Source organism: Pelophylax lessonae (assembly GCF_965119305.1).
Source record: "Pelophylax lessonae genome assembly, chromosome: 12".
NCBI lineage: Eukaryota > Metazoa > Chordata > Amphibia > Anura > Ranidae > Pelophylax > Pelophylax lessonae.
This window is the reverse complement of record NC_138779.1, coordinates 138,361,288-138,385,285: the sequence shown is the minus strand read 5'-3', so window position 1 is coordinate 138,385,285 and position 23,998 is coordinate 138,361,288. Positions and strand designations below refer to the sequence as shown.

The 23,998-nt window shown below is 38.6% G+C and overlaps 1 protein-coding gene across 3 annotated transcripts in view; it reads left to right on the top strand.

Annotated features, from left to right (window-relative positions):
- LOC309568492 (uncharacterized protein) overlaps nt 1-23,998 on the top strand; it is an 88,361-nt gene that overhangs the window by 14,867 nt on the left and 49,496 nt on the right. For 2 of the 3 annotated variants that reach the window (XM_082274170.1, XM_082274169.1), the window contains exons 7-14: nt 3,274-3,399; nt 3,757-3,937; nt 9,597-9,750; nt 10,388-10,535; nt 12,498-12,749; nt 13,892-14,041; nt 18,542-18,769; nt 23,024-23,227. In XM_082274170.1, coding sequence (XP_082130296.1) covers nt 3,274-3,399; nt 3,757-3,937; nt 9,597-9,750; nt 10,388-10,535; nt 12,498-12,749; nt 13,892-14,041; nt 18,542-18,769; nt 23,024-23,227 — 1,443 coding nt within the window. The remainder of the gene's footprint in view (nt 1-3,273; nt 3,400-3,756; nt 3,938-9,596; nt 9,751-10,387; nt 10,536-12,497; nt 12,750-13,891; nt 14,042-18,541; nt 18,770-23,023; nt 23,228-23,998) is intronic. The other variant, XM_082274171.1, reaches the window with a different exon arrangement.

Below are 23,998 nucleotides of genomic sequence, written 5' to 3'. Positions count from 1 at the left end.
GCACAGATGCTGATTTTCAGGCTGCATTACTGCAGTGTTTTTTGAGCCATGCGGGACCCTCAGCTGTTTAAGAATTTAAAGGATAATTTCATGTTTCGTAACACGTTATATGTTACACCCATATTCATGGTGTAACATGTAACATATTACAGATGCAGCAGCTAGGGATGATTGAACTTTTCAAAAGTTCGGTTCGACCAGAACACCAGAACTTTCAGAAAGTTCGGCTCGGATTTCAGAACCCCATTGAAATCAATGGGACCCGAACTTCAGTAATCAAAAAAACCAATTTTGAAGCCCTAAAACGGCCCTAAAAAGTGCCTAGGGTTCTGGGTCATGCCCCAGAGACTATTAATCACACAAAAAAAAAGTTCTTAAAAATTGTCATTTTTGATAGAGAGCCAATTATTGAAAAAATTATTGAAAAAAAAAATGCGATTTTTTGATTTTGACTTTGGATTTAGTGTCGGGGGGGGGGTCTAAAAAGTGTACCTGTGAATTTTCAGCTCTGTAGCATGTCCAGAACCAGAAAAAAAAAGATTGTTTATATTAGGTCACTTATAGAACCGGGATATGGCTTCGCTATTTTCACACCTTGCCGGTTTTGTAGCAAGCGTTTTTTTTGGCATTTTTTGGGGGTTATTGGAGGCAGGCATAACATCAGAACTTCTGTGTAGGGGTATATATACACACACACTTATATGTATATATACACATACACATATATAGGTGTGAAAGTAGCAGAACACTATACTTGCGCTAATAAAATAATTAACACCAATATGGCTCCGCTCCTTTCACACCTATATGTGTGTTGTGTATAATACATATAAGTGTGTGTATATATATATACCCCTATACACAAGTTCAGATGTTTTGCCTGACTCCAAAGACCCCAAAAAAAGGCCTGCAATAAAACACCTGGGCGTTTTTTTTTGGCGCAGGCGTTTTTCTGGGCATTTGGGAGTCTTTGGAGGGAGGCAAAACATCTGAACTTGTGTATAGAGGTATATATATACACACACTTATATGTATTATACACATACACACATATAGGTGTGATAGGAGCGGAGCCATATGCCTGTTAATTATTTCATTAGCGCAAGCATAGGGTTCTGCTATTTTCACACCTATATATGTGTAGGTGTATATATACATACATGTGTGTGCATATATACCCCTATACACAAGTTCAGATGTCATGCCTGACTCCAAACCTGTCCTCAAAAAAGCCCTATAAACGCCTGCAGCAAAAAGCAGGCTGACCGGAGAGAAGCCATATCGCTGCTCTGAAAGTCGCATAAGAGAAAACGATCTTTTCTCTATAGCGGTCACCCTGAAATGGAAGGGTTTGGTCACCCTGCCATAGCAGTCAGTTTCAGTTCACCCTACACTACACTACGGTCACCCTGGCACCTAACACTTTCCCTACAGAAACTTGATTTTTGAAGCTAACTAAAGTGGAAAATAGCACCCTAACTACACTAGATATCCCTTTCCTCACACTAATAATTGCTAAATGACACTTTGAAGCAGAAGTAACAGAACTGCTTCCACTCTCTTCCATGTCCCTGTTTTACAATGCTAGGAATTTGGCGGGGGCTATCTTATATACTGGGGGGCGTATTCACTAATGATTGGCCTCTGGACCCCCTAGTCACTCCAATCATGGTGACTGATTACTGTTACTGATAGCCAATCAGAGGCTATCACAGAGATCAGGTGACCTAGAATTGGAAGTTCTGGTTCCCGGATCATTAGTACAGGTCCCAGGGCTCTCTGTAAGACCCCTGTTTCTCTGCTAGGAGTGCATTGTACAGCACGCTCCCAGCACAAAAGGAACTACACAAATATGCGGTTCCACAGAAAAAAGCCCAGTTCAGTGGGGCCGCATATTTGTGTTAGGTAGGCGTGAAGGGGTTAAGTTTGACTTGCCCGCTCTAGGCAATCAGACGAATGAGAGTCATCAAGCTATTTAGATGCCATACCTCTAAAGCACGTTTGGTGGTATAGGAAGATATGGTGAATTGTTTTGGAAAAATAAAGTATAAAGGCATAAAACAGCTCTTGTAAACCCACATATACTGTATATGCTATAATGCAGGGATATGCAAACTGTGGCCCTCCAAAAGTTGCAGAACTACAGGTCCCCTGAGGCATAGCAAGACTCTGACAGCCACAAGCATGACACCCAGAGGCAGAGGCATGATGGGAATTTTAGTTTTGCAACAGCTGGAGGGCCACAGTTTGCATTTCCCTGCTATACTGTATACTGATATTTAAGAAAGTCATTCTTCTATTTTCTGAATTGGTAGGGTACTTAGATGCCTTTATAAAGTGATAAAAATGTAAATGTAGCCCCCTTTTGTGGGTTATGAGAAATTTCTCTCCCCAAACATGATATTGCACAAAACCTGTAGGTAAATACGTTGTAAGAGAACCAGAATTTTCGTTAAGAGGAGGAGTGGGGTTGATAATAAAGTTGGCTGTGCCTCCACCCAGGACTGAGCCTCTATGAACAGAGGGGATTCCCTTACTGGGAAATGAATCAGTTATCTACACAAAGTAATTGAGTGCAGATGAACTACTACAACCAGCATTTAACATTAACCATAAGCATATAAATGCACACATGTATGAAAATATTACAAGATTTATATAAGAAGAGATATAATACCAGTGAATACATCCAATGTACAAACAGTTATTATAAGGGCCCAATAGGAGGACTGGTGGAATTTTGCCAATATACCTATGTATATATAGTTATTCATAGAGATGTATCCATATGAAGGTTGAAACAAAGTCCAGTTGCCAAGACCCCTGAGGATGATTCAGCGTCTGTCTTTGTGTCAGAGACCTGAAGGCAAAATCAGCAGACACAGGGGTATCCTCCAACTGTTGTCCAATAAGCCTGGAATGGGACTTCTCACTGGCAGGAACTGTGGTGTGGCACTGGAACTCAGAGTCAGCTGACTTACTCTGTGCTTTAGTCAATCCCTAGTCTCTTCTGGTAGAGGATTTTGCAGCATGGACAGAACATGTGGCTGAGACTTTCTTTCTCTCACCACTTCCTTCTTCTGGGGCTTCAAAGCCAACAGCTGGGGGATGAAAGTGCATAAATAATATATTTACATGCATTTTCAAATTCAGACAGTAGAGGAGGGCTGACCCCCACACAAGTTGTGGCTTCTATCTTTTACTTTGTCTACTTCTAAACCTGGGCATACATTTAGCTGTAATGCATGTAATGGTTTATTTGTGTTCTTGCAGGTCCTGGTGAAATACATTGATGAGTTTGAAGATCACATCATGAAAAGACTGTCAGGAGTAGACTCTGCCTGTTGTAGGCTGGAATATGTGAGAGAGCAGAATAAAATTCAAGGGCTTCTGGCCAAGGTATAGACCACTTATAGAAGCTACTAAATATTGTAATAGTTAGATTATGTCAGAAGTAAATATTATGCCATGAAGGTAATTTATTCTTGGGTTAACTGCTTGCAGCTTTCATTTTATGTATACAACATCAATCATCTTTATCCAGCAAGCAGCTTTCATTTGTATGTATGTGCTTTACATTTGATGCAATTGTGTCCATATTTTATAGGAGAGTGTATTACCAATGACATTGATGATCCACTGAAAATACATTTCAAGCTTTAGAAGAGAAACAAAGTTTCAGCTATGTTTAGCCTAGTTAAATGCTATACTCAGGGGAAGGCTATCATTAGCAATAACGTCATTTTTTTTTTTTAGTCATATTTGCTAGGGTCATCACCACATTATATCAATCCGCAAAGATCCTACTGGGATGTGACCAGGAAAGACCACAGACATATTGGACAAATGATAATTCCTATGTTGAAACACCTAATGGAAGTCATGGAAGGAAGTAAAAAGTCTACATCACTGACAGGGAGACAGCCGCCTGTATCAGGTATGCCAAGAACTCAGATAGAAGTTCCAAGATAGTAATCCCACACCAGCTGCTGCAGCAAACTTGATATGCAAAGACCAAATTTGATGGTATGAGGGATGATATTAATAATGGAGCTATGGACGAGGCAGAATCCCTATGGGTAGAGCTTCAAAGGAAAGGCACGGTGGGGAAGGTAATATTGGGCGTATGCTATAGGCCCCCCAACCAGAGGGAGGAGGGTGAGGCGGACCTCATGTTACAGATAGGATTGGCAGCAAGGATGGGAAATGTCATTATAATGGGGGACTTTAATTATCCTGATATAGACTGGGCAGAAGGAACCGCGCATTCAGCCAAGGCTCGGCAGTTCCTAAATGTTTTGCAGGACAATTTCATGGGTCAGATGGTGAATGCACCGACAAGAAACAATGTGGTACTTGACCTACTGATTACCAACAATACAGACCTGCTCACTGATATAGAAATACAGGACAACTTAGGGAACAGTGACCATAGGTCAATTGGTTTCAGTATTAATTACAGTAATAGGAAACACAAGGGTAATATAAGGACACTGAATTTCAAAAGAGCCAATTTCCCTAAACTGCGCTCGCTGCTAGAAAATATCAAATGGGATAGAACCCTGGGAACAAAGAACACGGAGGAAAAATGGGAGTGCTTCAAGAGCATACTTAACAAGGGGGTGGGCCAGTGCATTCCACAGGGAAATAAATTTGAAAGAGCAAAACTAAACCCTGGGTGGCTAAACTCCAACATAAAAATGTATATTAGAGCTAAAGAAAAGGCCTTCAAAAAATACAAGACTAAGGGGTCATTGGCAGCATTTAAGCACTACAAAGAGTGTAATAAGAAATGTAAAGACGGAATCAGGGCGGCTAAAATAGAACACGAGAGACATATAGCGGAGGAGAGTAAAAAGAACCCCAAGAAGTTCTTTAAGTATATAAACAGTAGGAAAGCGAGGCCAGAGCACATTGGCCCCATAAAAGATGATAAAGGAAAAATGGCCACAGAGGACAGAGAAGTGTTAAATAATTTCTTTTCTTCAGTCTTCACAAAGGAATCGGGGGGCTACACGAACCCCGCTTGTAAGGCCGAACTAAATTATACACCTCAGGAAGTGCCGCCATGGCTAACAGAGGATAGACTTAGAGCTAAACTAGAGAAACTTAACATAAATAAATCCCCGGGACCGGATGGCTTGCATCCAAGGGTTCTTAATGAACTCAGCCAGGTGATTGCCAGACCATTATTCTTGATCTTTAAGGATAGTTTACAGACGGGTATGGTGCCAGCTGATTGGAAAAAAGCCAACGTGGTACCAATATTTAAAAAGGGGCCGAGATATATCCCGGATAACTATAGGCCGGTCAGCCTAACATCAGTAGTCTGCAAAATTTTGGAGGGGATGATAAGGGACCACATACAAGACTTTAGTAATGAAAACGGTATTATAAGTAGTAATCAGCATGGATTCATGAAAAATCGTTCATGCCAAACCAATCTATTAACCTTCTACGATGAAGTGAGCTGCCACTTAGATAAAGGTAAGCCTGTGGATGTGGTGTATCTGGACTTTGCAAAGGCCTTTGACACCGTTCCCCACAAACGCTTACTGTACAAACTAAGGAAGGTAGGTATGGACCATAAGGTGAGTACCTGGATAGAGAACTGGCTCCAGGGGAGAGTACAGAGGGTGGTGATTAATGGGGAGTACTCGGATTGGGTGGGTGTGGAAAGTGGGGTCCCCCAGGGTTCTGTCCTGGGACTAATCCTGTTTAATTTATTCATAAATGATCTGGAGGAGGGGATATCTAGTACAATCTCAGTATTTGCGGATGATACTAAATTAGGCATGCCAATATCTTCTATGCAGGATGTGGAAATCTTGCAAGCAGACCTGAACAAAATAACGGGGTGGGCAACTACATGGCAGATGAGATTTAATGTAAAAAAATGTAAAGTAATGCACTTGGGGGCCAGAAACCAGAAAGCAAGCTACTCACTAGGGGGGGGGAACCTCTGGGTGAGTCTAGGATGGAAAGGGACCTGGGGGTACTGGTAGACAACAGGCTTGGCAGTGGCATGCAATGCCAAGCCGCCGCAAGCAAAGCCAACAGAATACTGGGTTGTATAAAAAAGGGGATTCACTCCAGAAATAAAGAGATTATTCTTCCACTCTACAAGACTCTGGTCCGGCCACATCTGGAGTATGCTGTCCAGTTCTGGGCACCGGTCCTCAGGAAGGATGTGCTGGAACTGGAGAAAGTCCAGAGAAGGGCAACAAAAATAATTAGGGGAATGGAGGACATCAGCTATGAGGAAAGACTACAAGCACTGAACCTATTCTCTCTGGAGAAGAGACGATTGAGGGGGGATATGATATCAATGTACAAATACTGTACTGGCGACCCTAGCATAAGGAACAAACTATTCAGAGAAAGGAGATACAATAAGACACGTGGCCACTCACTAAAACTTGAGGAAAGGCGGTTTAACCTTAAAGTGCGTAAGGGGTTCTTCACTGTAAGAGCGGTAAGGATGTGGAATTCTCTTCCACAAGCAGTCGTATCAGCGGGGAGCATTGATAGTTTCAAAAAACTATTGGATGGACACCTTAAAGACCACAACATACAGGGGTATACAATGTACGGTTAAAAGCAAACACACACACACATCATAGGTTGAACTGGATGGACTTGTGTCTTTTTTCAGCCTCACTAACTATGTAACTATGTAACTATGTAAATGGTGCTGTATAATTAAAGCTGCTCAACAGGCAAACATATTATTGAAAACACATTTTATTAAGTTATATGTTTAAACACATTTCTTAAATTTTTATTTGCATAGAAGCACATAAAAACTCTAATCAGTCTTGATATCAAATTTCTTGAACAACAATAAGGGTCATCGCTCCAGTCAGAGCTTTATTGCTTTGCTTGATGATCTCAGTCTAAGGCTGGCCATGCACGGTGCAAAGTTCTTTCCAGCAACCACGGGCTGCAGGAAAGAAATTTGCACAATTCCCCCTATTAACACAGACAGTGCTGACAGGGGAATCCTATCTGCTGAGCATTGTCTGCTCCTGGCAGGGGGGAAGTCGTCCCTGCTGGGAGAAGACAGTGATTATAGCTAGTGGCTATAGGAGGCACTAGCGATAATCGCAAGAGAATTTGGCAGGCTCAATCGATAAACTTGGTACATTCAACCTGCCCATTAATGGTTCAAATATCGGCCGGTTTCTGCTAAATCAGCCGAGATTTAAACGGTAACACTAGGACCATGCTTACACCAGGATAGAGCACAGAGATTGCATCAGTGTGGTTCTGCTCTTTCAGTGTTCCCCTCACATACTTGGCAGGTCTTGGAAGAGAATGTCTTGCTTAGCTGCAAGGAGATCAATTGCCTGACTGTGTTGTCTAGCAGGGATGCTTCAACCGTGTTTCAAATCTTTTATCAGGTAAAGCAGTTCTCATGAAAGTGTCTCTCTAAGCAAGTATACTTATATCAACATGTAACTACATGTAACCATGCGTGTGCACAGCCTATTGCATTAGGGTGTGCACAACTAAGCTCAAACACACATTCCCATGTGTATACAGTGTATTTATATACAGTATATATACAGTATCTCACCAAAGTGAGTACACCCCTCACATTTTTGTAAATATTTTAATATACCTTTTCATTTGACAACACTGAAGAAATTATACTTTGCTACAATGTAAATTAGTGAGTGTACAGCTTGTATAACAGTGTAAATTTGCTGTCCCCTTAAAATAACTCAAAACACAGCCATTAATGTCTAAACAGCTGGCAACAAAAGTGAGTACACCCCTTAGTCAAAATGTCCAAATTGGACATCATGTGTGGCCACCATTATTTTACAACACTGCCTTAACCCTCTTGGGCATAGAGATGACCAGAGCTTCAAAGGTTGCCACTGGAGTCCTCTTCAACTCCTCCATGACGGCCTCATGGAGCTGGTGGATGTTAGATACCTGGCACTCCTCCACCTTACATTTGAAGATGCCCCACAGATGCTCAATAGGGTTTAGGTCTGGAGACATGCTTGGCCAGTCCATCACCTTTACCCTCAGCTTCTTTAACAAGACAGTGGTCAACTGGAGGTGTGTTTGGGGTCCATATCATTTTGGAATATTGCCCTGTGGCCATTCTCAAAGGGAGGGCATCATGCTCTGTTTCAGTAAGTCACAGTACATGTTGCCATTCATGGTCCTTCAATGAACTGTAGCTCCTCGGTGCCGGCAGCACTCACTCAGCCCGAGACCATGACACTCCCACCACCATGCTTGACTGTAGGCAAGACACACTTGTCTTTGTACTCCTCACCTGGTTGCCACCACACACGCTTGACACCATCTGAACCAAATACGTTTATCTTGGTCTCATCAGACAACAGGACATGGTTCCAGTAACCAATGTCCTTAGTCTGCTTGTCTTCAGCAAACTGTTTGCGGGCTTTCTTGTGCATCATCTTTAGAAGAGGCTTCCTTCTGGGAAGACAGCCATGCAGACCAATTAGATGCAGTGTGTGGCGTATGGCTGACCCCCCCCCCCCCCACCCCTTCAACCTCTGCAGAAATGCTGGCAGCATTAATACGTCTATTTTCCAAAGACAACCTCTAGATGTGATGCTGAGCACGTGCACTCAACCTCTTTGGTTGACCATAACGAGTCCTGTTCTGAGTGGAACCTGTCCTGTTAAATCGCTGTATGGTCTTGGTCATCTTGATGCAGCTCGGTTTCAGGGTCTTGGTAATCTTCCTTTAGCCTAGGCCATCTGTATGTAGAGCATCAATTCATTTTTTCAGATCCTCAGAGAGTTCTTTGCCATGAGGTGCCATGTTGAACTTCCAGTGACCAGTATGAGAGAGTGAGAGCGATAACACCAAATTTAACACCCCTGCTCCCCATTCACACCTGAGATCTTTAACACCCACAAGTCACATGACACCAGGGAGGGGAAATTACTAATTGGGCCCAATTCGGACATTTTCACTTAGGGGTGTACTCACTTTTGTTGCCAGTGGTTTAGACATTAATGGCAGTGTGTTGAGTTATTTTGAGGGGACCGCAAATTTACATGGTTATACAAGCTGTACACTCACTACTTTACATTGTGGCAAAGTGTCATTTCTTCAGTGTTGTCACATGAAAAGATAGAATAAAATATTTTCAAAAATGTGAGGGGTGTACTCACTTTTGTGGGATACTGTATATACTATATACACACACACACAGACACAAACACTCTTATAAAAAATAAACAAACTCATTTAAAACATGGACGGTGTCAGTAGAACAATGGACATGTCAGTAAGACAGTGGACATGTCAGTAAGACAGTGGAAGGTGTCAGTCAGTAAAACAGTGGACTTTGGGTAAATCTACACTGCACAGGGTGATTAGGGTGTGTCTCAGGCACACTGACACACCCCCAGTGCACAGGTATGCATGTAACCATATAATAAAGTTACTGGTAGTTTTGAAGTGAGTGAGTTCTCCTTTTAGTGCTCTGATGTCATACGAGAAACAGGTTATGTGGTGTATTAGCCTGTATTTTCCTAGAATTCTATTGATACAACTTTAGCACTGCAAAAGAGCTAAAAATCCTTACCACATTATTGCAGGTTATTCATCAAGGAGCACTCTAAAAGCATCAGCTGCCAATTCAGACAAACTTCAGATGTTATCCAGTGCTGCCAAAAAGCCTAAACATACAACAAACCTTCCTATGTTTGACAGCGCAAAAATGATTCATAGACATCAAAGCTATTTGTTAAGGTAAGCAAATAATTTTGTAAGGAAATTCATATTTTCTAAAATCTCCCATTTAAAAATATATATATATATATATATATATATATATATATATATATATATATATATTCTTATCATAGAAATATTCCCCCTAAAAATGTTCTATGATGTGGGAATCCTACAAAGAAAATTTGTACATGCTCTTAATGGCCATAGAATTCAGATCCATCGCAAGAGTGAAAGGGAGAATATAATGTGCTCTGGGAGGCACAGAGATTTTATTATAAAGGCATTTGAGAAACAAATTTTAGTATTCTGTCATCTAATAAGAGAATACACTCCTGACAACTGTAGAAGAACTACAATGTAAGCTAACCTAATGATGTTTAAATACAAGAAATGGGTTGGGTTTGAAAAGATATTTCATGCACAAAAAAAAAACTTTATATATATATATATATATATATATATATATATATATACATATATATATACAGTACATACCTTAGAAGAAAAAAGGTTGGAGACTTTTTGAAGAATAAATATATATAAAATGTATGGCTATTGAGAAACAAAGAGTATCTGAGTCCAGAATTAGTCTGTAATACTGCATTTTATACCATCTGCTACTATATTGATGGTAATTGTTTTATGTGTTTAGGTTTCTCACGGAGAAGCAAGCAAGTGAACTTGTCCATCTGGAGTGCATGTTGTTGAGTGAAGAGATGAGCAGAATCTGGAGTTTTTATGAATTTTACAAAGTGAAAACGAACTCTTGGACCTTGGCTCCTCAAGATATAGATAACCAGGTAACATACAGCAATACATTATACAATTTATAATAAGAAAATGTATCTTGAACATCAAAGAGATGATTTACACTAGCATAGAAGAATCAAATACAGTCCACTGTATGTGGCATTTTTTAGCAGACTTTGCAGTAATTTCAAATAACAAGTATAGCCGAGCCGCTGTGGGGCTGCTAGTTGTCACTGGCCGCGGCAGAGCATGCACAACAGGGCTCCGGCTGCCGACTTCGGATCCCTGATGACATCACTTCCTGGCAGGAGAAAAATAGGGGTTGCACGCGTTCGGAGCATCCGTGCTCCTTCGTTAGGATCGCCTGATGCTCCAAACGCGTGCAACCCTTATTTTTCTCCTGCCAGGAAGTGATGTCATCAGGGATCAGAAGTCGGCAGCCGGAGCCCTGTTGTGCATGCTCTGCCGCGGCCAGTGACAACTAGCAGCCCCACAGCGGCTCGGCTATACCTCTGGAACCTCACCACCTTCTCCTATGACCACTATCCTGGAAGAGGAAGATGGATGACCCTAACAGTCTTTGTGTACCGGTCTCACCCAACCTCGGACAGTGAGTCACCAATTTTAACAGTGTTAAATAAACTTGTACTATACTAAGCTGGCGCCGCTCTCTCCTTTCTTGCATCTCTCAGGGCTTCTCCACGCTTCAGCCGGCTGCCGCAGACTATAGCTTCCCTACAGTACCAAACTTTGTTCCCCCCCCCCACGCAGCCCCATAACCCCCCCCCCCTCCCATCCACCCACATTCCTTGTACCATCTTGGGATATTAGAAGAGCGCCATGACACCCCCCACTTTCAAATAGTTTGACCCAACACTTTTAACTAATACATTTACAGGCATGTTTATTCTGTTTAAAAACAACCGATGTACAGGCCAGATTACCAGGTGCAAATAAGGAAAAGAAAACCTAAAAAATAAAAATAATACAGCCATCACATCTAAGAATTTGTAAGCTGTAATATATATCTTAACTTTTACATTTCTCAGGAGGAGGTGTCATGGCTGACTGCAAAGTTTTCTGAACAATGGTAAAGGGAGCCTCTCCCAAGTCTGTCCTCATTAACAGACAATGCAAGAAGCCCATCCTCTGCACCTTTAACACTTTTTTAGGGCAGGCAGTCTTCAAATCTTGTTACAACTGATAATGCAGACCTGCCTGAACAGTAAAGACAGGGTTAAAGCCCAACTCTGGGCAACTAAAAAATGTACCCTTGCAATGTGCCTGTGCTGTAATGGGTAATTGCTTGTTTTGGTTTAGCAGAACAAAAAAAGGTTTACTTACCCGATTCTCTGCTCTACCCCACAGCTACACCATTCCCTGTAGCATCTTCTCCCCATGCTCACGCAGTCTAGAGTCCTAAAATAATCCAGGCCAAATCAGGGTCTACAACCCTGCATTAGGCGTTATGACACATAGGAACAGTCCACGGCTGGAGCATGAGAGAATGCCATTTTTTCCGGGGGAAGCAGAGGATAAGGTAAGTAAAACTGTTTTTCCTCTCCCCTAAACAAAATGAGCTATTAACCCTTGCAGTGTGGGCACAGCCCAACTGTAAGAGATCTTTTTTTAGTTGCCCAGAGTTGGGCTTTAATTATGGCAAACACGGCTACCCAGCCTCCTCATGAACAAAGAGAACTGCCAAGTATTTTTCTTGCTTGAGGGTCCAGAGCATTTAAAAAAGGTAAGCTGCAATTTTTAAATATTTTTTTTAAGTTATACTATGGGAATGGGGACATGTAACAAATATAAAGTAGTAGTGTACTTTTCTTTAAACCTCATTAATGTGAAATGTATCCACTCCTCTATTAGCTGACATCACTTCCACAGAGTAGTCTGCATTTAATTAGCAGGTATATATTATCAACAAAGCTAATATGTTTATTGTGATACTTTTTTTTTTTTTTTTTTTTAACAAGAAACATCACTTTTTTTTTTCTTTTTCAATTAAGCACTCGAAAAATGACACAGAAATTAATATGAATGTAGAATGGGAAAAACTGATGGAGGAATTAACGGAAGCACATAGAACAGCTCTCAAAGCTCTATATGAGAAGCATCAAGAGGAAGTAAAAACTATGGCACTTAATCCAAACGCAGTGATACCTGAGGATTACTTTAACAGAGATGTTAAGGCTGCTATTTCACAGCTGGCTATGGAAATACTCACAGCTTATCAACAGCTTCTTTGTGACAAATCCCAGGTACTGATTATTCAGCAGGAGAACAGGAGTTTGATTTAAAAGAAAAATAAGAAAAAGAATTCTTGATATTAATAAATAGGTTATGTTACTTTTTTTATTGAAGTTTTAGCAAACAAAATAAAATAAACAGTGCGATGTGGAATATGAACAATTCACATTCAAGAAAAATACAATTGAACAATGGGAATGAATCATGCCAATAATGTTACTTTTTTTTAAATTAATGGAAATGTATTCAATTATTTTGAGATAGAAACCTGTGGTGATAGTCCAAAGTAGGTGAGAAAATGAAGCCAATGGGACCTCTTTACAAAACATTTGTGGGGAATTAACAAAGCTTCCTGCACCATTTTAATGGCACAGGACACTAGTGTAAGTAGTGTTACATTTACAAAGCAGATAGACCTGTTTCCCAGTTAAAGTGAAAGTGGCATGGGTTCCACACTAATTTCATATAGAAAACTGCCACAGATGGACTTGGCCTATGGAATGTGAAATGACTGCTGGTAACCTTGCAGATAGCTCACATGCCTCTCTCTGCCCATGCAGTGAACACATTACATGGGCAGAGACTGCCTACAGGGCCAGTATAGGGGTGGGCAGGAGGGACGGTTGCTCTGGGAACAATGGTTTATTGCAGGAATGAGGGGGGCCTTGACCCTAAACCTAAGGGAAGAGGGGGCAAAGTTTGGCATCTTTGCCCTGGGTGCTGAATGACCTTGTCTCGGCACTGCCTGCCTATGTACCTGTTTGTTAATCCTGGCATACAGGGGTTAACAGCCTTCCTTCTCCCACTCTCCTGAACAGGAGGAGTGGGCATAGGGAGTTCTTCTTCTTTCTAAGCAATGTCTGGCACAGACATGGCATAGAAAACAGAACAGATTGCTCATAGTTACCAAACGGAAATGCCGCCTTTGTTAGGAGCAGGATCTGCTGCATTTTCTCAGTTTAGAAAAATGGCACAGACTTTATGCCTATTCCACTCTTTTTTATTCACCTATTGTTCTTTATATAGAAACCTGTGTTTGAAAAAGTAATTTACAAAGTAATTGAATTTACAAAGTAATGGACTTATTTGATATTTTAAGCAGTTAAATAGCTTATGGTGGAAAAAGTTCATTTTAACCTTTTGTGTTTGCCAGGGAATGTCTTCAATGGAAAGTAAATTGTTTACAGATAATAAAGATTCCCAGAATGTACTTTTACAGACCATATCTGCAAAGTTTGTAAGACAAGAGCTGCTCATCCAGATTCACATGTATAATATACTCGACACTTACGCTGCGGTGCAGGTGAATGTATTTAACAGACTTAACTGTTTAGCTATAAATTGACAAATGTTGTGAGAGATTCTTTTCATGTAATTATGTGTCAAAAATGTAGGCCACCCAAATGTTACATCCATAATGTCTATCCTAAAATACTAATGCTATTTATATAGTCAGGCAGCCCAAAGATGGTATTTTATTTTATAGGTGGAGCCTAGAAAGCTTAGCCAACCCAGGCTAGTTATATTTATTGAATACGCTTTTCCTGCTACAATATAACTCTTGTTCCAGTTCACCCGGGGGTTTTGCTTGTTCCAGGAAATAATAAAAAACCTTTATTGTATATTCCATACTGACTCTTATAACAGATGAGTATTTACAGTATGTGGATTATACAAATCTTTCCACAAGCTTTATTGCTCAGCATTGTACCTTTTTTTCTTTTTGATATATCCACACTGTTTCTACGTCTTCTTTTGTTAAAAAATAAAAAAACTTAAAAAATAAAATAATAAAAATCCTACAAGGAGAGTAGAAAATCTTCATAAAAGTGAAAGCATGTGTGCAGACCTAGGATCTCTAGTTCAGAAATCTCAGTAAACTTGACAACCAATTAGTGATTCTGCTGAAAACAAATCTCGATCTTTTGTTAAAAAGTTCCTCTGCCAAAGGCCACAGAGAGTTGCAGAAAGTTATTACATGGGCTTTATCAATAGTATGCTTTATTGATTAGCAAGGCAGTAAAAGGTTTTCAATCAGCTTTAAGCTGAACATAGATCAAAAAAGGAAGCTGGACATTTACAGTGCATTTGACCATTGGATATTTTCTCTCCAACAAACACATGCATTCCTACATTAATTAAACTGTATATATATATATTATTTATTATTTATATATATTATTTATATACATGTAGAGGGAGCGGTGAGCTAATAGGAAGAAATTTCAACCCAGCCTACAGAATTGTTCTCCAACAGAAGACCTTTCAAACTGTCCACATTTATTTTGGCCTGCTAATAAAATACGCACACAGTCCTGAGCTTGTGTTTGTGTTGCTCCTGTAAACTGCATCCCCACAAGCGATACCTGACATCCAATAAACATCTCTATTGATTTCACCAAAAGACAGGGAGAATGGGGTATCATGTGGCACAGCCTTCCCATTCAAGTCCTTCACCATCTATGCTAATTGGCAAAGCTGGTAGGGCTGAATGCAACTGGATCCACCTATATAATTTAGTACACTAGTAAAAAAAATGTGAAAAGAAACAGAGCGAGTCTGCAAATGGTGAAAATTTAAATTCTTTCTCATTTCTTGAAACTGCTGGCTGCAGATCTAAACTGAAATATAAATTTTATTATTTCATTTCATAAAATGACTAAATGGCTTGTGTAGCAATGATTTATATTATATGGTGCGCTAAATCCAACTGAACATATTCAAATAAAATGAATTAGGTGCAAAAAAAAATATATAATCTATAAAGTCCAACAGTCCAAAGAATAAATTCTTTCAATCGGTGATATGATGATGTGAAAACAGGTGTGAAGTTCAAATAATATTATCAAGTTGATAGTGGGGAAATCCCTCCACCTGGTGAATTCCCTCCTTACCCGGCAGACGATAGATAAGTGCAATATATAATAACCAAGATATACTCTTCATGTGACCACACCAAACGACTGTGCTCCTCACCACTGGTGCAAGAACCAAAATAGCCTCTTACCAGAACAATATATTAAACACACTCTGGAACAACCGAAGGGAAACCACTACACTTCCGGTGTTTGCAAGGAAAAGCCTCGGAAGCCGCTAATGGATCCCTCACAAAGATGTGAAAATTTATTTGGATTTTTATAAAAATAGCTATATAAAAACAAACTTTAATACATGGGAATTCGAATAATAGATTATTCCTTATTGTTAGACTAAAAATGGAATAATAATTATTTAACCCATGACACTGATGGTAGACCATCCCAATTTGAATACGCATTCACCACCAAATTTTCTAGTAATTATAAATGGTTGAATCACCTTTTCAGAAAATACTGGGATGTACTGCAGGAAGACAAAATTCTTGGGCCGGCACTACCTAATCAACCTCAAATTATTTTTGGAAAGCGACCAATATCAAGCATTTGGTAGCCCGAAACCCTATAGAGAAACCAAGCATGACAAGAATTTTTCCAGATATGAAGGGGCTTTTACCCATGCAAAACATGTAGAATATGTAAAGAGGCCAATACTATCAGGACAAACAATTTTTTTTCTACCGTAACTGGGAAGGAATACCCCATTAAAGAGTTTATCTCTTGTCACACAAAAGGTGTTGTATACCTCCTACAATGTGAATGCAATCTACAGTATGTAGGAAGAACCATACGTACGGCATGTATACGTATAGGAGAGCATTTAACAAATATCCACAAAGGTTTTCCAGGGCATAGCGTGTCCCAACATTACGCACAGTGCCACCACAAAAACTCAAAAAAACTCAAAATTATTGCCATAGAGAAACATGTTCCCCATTGGAGGGGAAGTGACCTTAAAAGGTCTATTTCCAGAAGGGAAACTTTCTGGATTTATGAATTGAAATGTTCCAGACGTCAGGGCCACAACATTGAATGGGACATCAACTCACATATTAATAATAGCTAATACCCGCACCTACTTTTTAATAATTTTAAAATGCAAGTATTTTATTGAAAATGTAAAAGTATTGTTTTTAATTTCATATATGAAATTTATTGACTCCTATATGGATTACAATTCATGATACTTATGCAAATTTGATAAAATTCATGTAACACCATATCCTATATGTGCTCCTTGCGGTACCAATATAGGATATTAGGAAATGGCTACTTCCGGTGTCACTAAGGGTCAATAAGAAATGTAAAATATTTAAATTTTAATCACATCCAACATAAGAGAAATATGACCTTTGAATCTCATATTTAATTTAAAAAAGGTTTTTTATTTAACGCCTTAATATATATACATTTTTAATGACCATGTTCGGTGTCGTCATGGGTTAAATAATTATTATTCCATTTTTAGTCTAACAATAAGGAATAATCTATTATTCAAATTCTCATGTATTAAAGTTTGTTTTTATATAACTATTTTTATAAAAATCTGAACGAATTTGCACATCTTTGTGAAGGTTCCATTAGCGGCTTCTGAGGCTTTTCCTTGCAAACACTGGAAGTGTAGTGGTTTCCCTTCGGTATAAAAGGGCGGAAGTGACGGCGTGCGAACACCTCCTATCTCTGTAGAAGTCCTATTGGAGGAAACGCGTCAGCAAGGAGGCGTGCCGTCACTACATCACTCGAGGTCCGTGCTGCAGCCGGACGCGAGTACCCCAGAGTCTCCTCTCTGCTCCATGTAATTTCCAAGCGTGATTTTACTTCTGTCATGTAAGTGCACTATTTGTTTTAATAAAAAGTTTTGTTAAAGGTAATGCACTATCAGCCATTATTTATTGCATGTCTCTAACGTGGAGGACATTTAAATGCTTCTGGTGAGGACATACCTTGGAGAGCCTGCTACGCCCGGTTTGAAGGGAAGGGAGCAGAATATCGGCACAAGGGTTGTTCCAGAGTGTGTTTAATATATTGTTCTGGTAAGAGGCTATTTTGGTTCTTGCACCAGTGGTGAAAAGCACAGTCGTTTGGTGTGGTCACATGAAGAGTATATCTTGGTTATTATATATTGCACTTATCTATCGTCCGCCAGGTAAGGAGGAAATTCACCAGGTGGAGGGATTTCCCCACTATCAACTTGATAATATTATTTGAACTTCACACCTGTTTTCACATCATCATATCACCGATTGAAAGAATTTATTCTTTGGACTGTTGGACTTTATGATTATATATTTTTTTGCACCTAATTCATTTTATGTGAATATGTTCAGTTGGATTTAGCGCACCATATTTTTACACCTTCTTATCCATTTTTCTGGTATCACAGATCAGCGCACCTTTTTCCACACACAAAATGATATATATTATATGTAAATATTTTACTTACTGTATATTTTTAGCAGGGTTTAGGTGGAGGTAGATTGTTCAAAACTGTAGATCTTAGATATATTATTAATTTATACAATAAGCACACATTAAAAAATATTAAATACATTTATTGAAGGGCACTATTATTGTAAAAATTAGGGTAGTAAAATTACTATAAAAAGAATCACATGTTAATGAAACTTAGTTCAGGTAGAAAGACCTATTTTTAACTTAAAAAATAATTTATAGATTTACATGGATAATTCATTAAGACAGCGCTGAAAAGAAGAAATTGGCTTGGTCAAGATGGTAACTTGGTATAGTCACAATAGATTATCTTATTGTTGTAATCATTTAATTAACATTTTGTGGGAAGAGCTATAATTCTTTACTAACTTTATTGTTTTTTTTTTTTTTTTTTTTAATCCACATCATTATATCTAGAATAATGGTGAAGACCTTATAATATACTTAATAATTGGATTTATCTTTTCTGTAAGCAGATCAGTAACTGTGCTGAAGAAGTACAGAAGATCATGTCCAAATTACCCTGCATGTCTTATTCTGCAAAAGCAGCTGCAGAAGAAGCCGCAGACATAATGGAAAAGCAGTATATAGAAAAGCTGATAAGTTTTTTAAAGAAATCTTACAATGAAAAACAGAATCCACTACCGCTGGCTGAAATGAAGTCACAGCTAAAAGAGGAGCATTGTGCATTGACAGAAAAATTGGTAAACATTGCCACCATTTCCACATTACAGTTAACAATATTTTCTTATACTACAAAGTCAAGCTCATGATGTTTTCTTACCCCCTTATGCATTATTAAATTTATTATTGACAGTTTTACTATGTTGTCATCAGTGATTTAGGTTTTAGCAGTAAATACTTCAGATGAGTAATTGTCTTCTCCCACTATTTAATTAATCTGCCCATTTGGATAGTTTTGTTTTGGGTTACATTTTTTTTTTTTAATCTTAAGGGAACATCAAGGGAAAAAATCTAAATGAAAATTATATTTAAAAAAAAAAAAACATTATGGAAGGAATTTTGACAATAAACGTGATAAATGGATAGTTTGGTAATACTAAACCAAAGTGTTCACATTTTGATGTAATCTAGTGATTTTCTTTTCTTCCCCTAGAAAAATTATAAGTCAATTATTTATAGATAAACCAGACTCAGAAGCTAATAATTCTGCATGTAAAGAGGACAGAACAATACTACAACTTACTTTACTCTGTAGCTTGTGGTGTGCCTTCCCTCTAGAACTGCATCATGTAATTCACAGTACCAGTACAACTCTTACTTGGAAAAAAATTATGAAAACTGCAAGTTGCATTATAGTGGGCATTTTTTAAAGTCCTGTTTAAATGTACAATAATGTTTAGTATACAGGATATATACAACATATATACAAGAACAAAAAAAAGCTAGGCAAAGCTACCTATTATTAAAAGCATTGCTCACATTTAAAAGTCAGTTTGGTTTCTAAAACAAATAGGGGGGGGGGGTTGTAAGGTGGTCATATTAGTTATAATTATTGCTTAGTGAAGTTCTCCCTGGAGATTTATCATTTTTCCTTCTGAATATTTTGACAATTAAAAAGTCTGACCTGTAGATGCGGCTGAATGCAACTGGAAAAGCATCATTAGTGCAGTTAAACCCACTGCCAATTTTAGCAGGAAAACCATGGTGTGTGTGTGCATGCTGGTGTGTGTGAAGCAAGTCCCTTTGATGAAGTTTCCTCCCAGGGACATAATGCATAGGAGTGGAGCCTACTGATTGACGTCATCACGCTTATCAAAATAGCTGCTCAGCATTGCCACATTCATTCAGGAGAATGACAGAACGGCAGTCTGCCTATGTAAACAAGGCAGACCACAATTCTGTCAGACCGAAAGAGAAGGATCTTGTGTTCCTACTTACAAGGAACACATATCTCTCTTTTCCTGCAGTCAGTCTATTCCCCCTACAGTTAGAGAGCACTTCCTAGGAGCACACTTAACCCCTTGATCGCCCTTGATGTTAACCCCTTCTCTACCAGTGTCATTTATACAGTAACAGTGCATATTGTTAGTACTGATCACTGTATTGGTGTCACTAGTCACCAAAAAGTGTCACTTTGTGTCAGATTTGTCTGTCACAATGTCCCGCGAAAAAATCGCTGATCGCCGCCATTACTAATACAGTAAAAACAATTTTAAAAAAACGTCCATAAATCTATCCCATAGTTTGTAGACACTATAACTTTTGTGCAAATCAATTAATATACGCTTTTTGGTATTTTGTTTTTACCAAATATATGTAGCAGAATACAAATTGGCCTAAACTTATAAAGAAATTTGATTTAATTTTTTTTTATTGGATGTGTTGTATAGCAGAAAGCAAAAAAATATTGTTTTTATTATTTTTTTTTTCAAAATTGTCAGTATTTTTTTGTCTACAACGCAAAAATAAAAACCACAGAGGTGATCAAATACCACCAAAAGAAAGCTCTATCTGTGGCCAAAAAAGAACATCAATTTCATTTGGGTACAGTGTTGCACAGCTGTTAAAACAACAAAGTGCCGTATCGCAAAAAATGGCCTGGTCATTAAGGGGGTAAAACCTTCTGGAGCGGAAGTGGTTAATCAATTCCTTTTTTTTTTAACATTATTTTTTATTTAATATGAGTAGAAACAGAGGTCGAGTGGCCTGGCCCATGCAGGGTTAGGCCACTCAGCAGAATACAATACTGCAGAAAAAAAAACAATTAAAACAAAAGAAACTCGGATGCTTCATGGCTCGCATAGATTAGATGGATAAGTACAGGAGAGTGAAAAAGATGTCTGTGAAAGAAACATACTGGGGTCTCCCACGTGGGGCATAGTATGTGGATGAAATAGGAAAATAAATATGACCACAACATAAATATTGATTCACAACAGTGAATCAACAGGTGTCATTAAGAAGGAGCTCTGAAAGCCCCTAAGCCAACGTGCCCATACACTAGTAATTTTTTTGAGGTATATTCTATTACTGTAGATGTCCTGATAAAAGTAGTAAGTTGGAGTTCACTAGCTGCTTCCAAGTGGATAGACGGAGAGTAGTTTTTTTTTTTACCAGTGTAATGCAATGGCTTTCCTGAATATGAAATAACAAAAAGGCCTTGAAGTGTATGTTCCACATTCGTGGGAACCAGGTCTTCGGGGCTGAATAAGCATATTCTAGGTAAAGGAGTGAAGGAAGTCTGAGCAACAGCATTATTATTTACCACAATATTATTCCAATAGTGGGAGATAGAGGGTCCAGAAAGCATGAAAAAATCTCCATCTGGATAGTTACAGCACCAGTAGGAGGAAGAAATTGCTTGTGAAGTCTGTGCGGTATAAGGCAGGCATGGTGAAAAATCCGAATTTGTATTAGGCAAACTCTGATGGATGCAAGCTGTTTAATGGGCCTGTCCAAAAATTCCTCACAGTCCCCAGTTTTGAGAGGCAGTCCTTATAAAGAAGAGATTCTAAAGCAGAATGTGACAGGTTTACTGTATATGACTCTGAGGAAACTGAGATCTGAAGGCATGTGAAGTCTGCAGGTATCTAAAACAATACTGAGGGGGAATGTTGTATTTTGTGCAGAAGCTATCAAAGGAAAGGAGGTGACCTGCCATTACAATATGGTCAAAAGATTTGATCTTAAATTTTGCTAAACATTTTGCGTCAAGGAGAAAATAGTAGTGGGGCAGAGATGGGTTGTTCCACAGGGAGGTGTTTAGGGAGAGGGTAAATAGGGTGCGGACTTAAACCTAAGTCCCATGTTCCAAGTCCTAAGTGTGGTCTTCATAGACAGTGTCAGGGGATAAGGAGCTTCTCTCTCCCAGTACAGGAGAACCTGCAGTGCCTCAAGTGATTGTAGAATAGCCGATTCTAGCATTGAGGAGGGGTTATTAGTATCCAGTTGCAACCACCAATGTACTGTTTATTACATTCCTTTTAAAAGGAGAGAACTAGATTGGTTTTTATTCTACTGTATTACTTGGGGGAACACTATGAAGAGAGCATTGTGGATTGCATGGTGTAACAACTTCTGCTTGTGGGTGTGTATGTTGCCATCATACAGTTGATTGCAATTGAGCCCGTTTAGATCTCCTATAACTTAGAAGTCAACACTGAAGTGAGCAGGTTCCCAGCAGTATGGGGAGGTGTTCATCAGACACAGCAGAAGTTTCTAAGAAGATTTATACACCACTTCTTTCTCTTTATTCACAGACGTACACGGACGTAAGAATTTACTGATGTTTATACTCAGGATATTGTAGACAAAAAGATTCTCTGTAAAATGCTCAATAAAGACCTTGCATAAAAAAGCATATACAAGCATAATATTCTTCTTCATTGCCAGCATTGCAATATACACATATATTCTGGCAAAAATATGTGTACGAGCATAAATTACTCCACTTAAATATAAAATGTTCTATCTTGATGCAGCTGTGTGCATGGCTCCATAGACAACAATGCATCTATATCCAGATCAGTAAAAATGTGGTACTAGACTTGATTACGGTTTAAATTCGCACAGGGTTTATAGAGTATGTTATATAGATCTAGTTGTTTTACTATTTATATACAGTATATATTGGCTTCATTTGATTTGTTGATGTTATCACAGAGTGTGCTGGTTTGCTGTAGGTGAAGCTTTTAGTTTTTTTTTCTGTGCAGTGATAATTATTAGAATTTGCATTTTAAGTATACTTCAAGTTAGGTTTATGACATACGATGATAAGTTAAAAGGCCAAATGGGTCCCTCAATTTCTGCTTTGTAATTCTTGATATACATCTTAACAATTGGTCTAACTAAATTTCCATTCGTACAGAGTGTGCATTTTAGTTCTACAAATTTTATTTTTTAAGGTAATTTGTGTGTTTTTTTTTTAATTCAGTGATGGTTTACTATAACACACACTTAGCTGTAAAAAGAGTAATATTCCTACCTCTTTTTAGCTACATGAGAAAGATACATTATCGTTAGAAGAGATGGCAAAGTGTTCTGAAACCAGATGTAAAATGGATTTTGCCATATGTTTTATGCTATGTCAAAGGCATTTGCGACAGACTGTTATACTGCTACAAGAGTGCTTTAAGGCCCACAAACATGATCAAGAGAAAATCTTCAAAAAATGGAGCTTGCATGACTCCACCAACACGGTAAGTTTTACTTGTAATAAATTGCAAGATTTAGATTTCCTGTTGAATTCGTTTTCAAGGATCTACCATGTCTGCTTACTCTAAAGCAAGATCAGCAAGAATAATAATATCTATATTATTTATTGTTTTCTGGACTTGGCAACCCCTACTGTATTACTTAATGCTCAGTCATGCTGGAGTGCTGTGGAATAGTGCCATCATCCCAATATATACAGAGAAAGAATTTCCCTCCAAGTAACCAAGGGGACTATTATTGGCACAACAGACAATATGAACTCCGAAATAAAATTTATAAAAAAAAAGGTACAAATAAAAAATATAAATCTAACTACAGATTTGTGGTCACATATTTTCAAGTACAAACAATAGAAGGCACGCCGTCACGCATTAACAAATTCTTAATTACTTCTATATTGCATCATGGCTGTAATCCAAACATATCAGTGATTCTGCTGGAAAACGAAAACATTTGAAAAATAATAATATAGGATATGTTCCCTTTAAAAAAACTCTAACATTAGTGCATAGATGATAATACAAACATAAAAAACATAACAAGCAATCCAATAGTGGCAAAAATATGAAAAAAAACTAATTATACTGTACCATATAAGAAATATAAAAGTGCTTTCAGTGCAAGATGTGCAATAGATAAAATCTCAAATAATAGTCCAAACAGTCCATTCATGATGAGTGCAAGCATGCTGATGAAACACAAAGGTGAATCTACTCGTGCTCTCCCCTCTCAGGTCCACACTCACCAGAGGACTG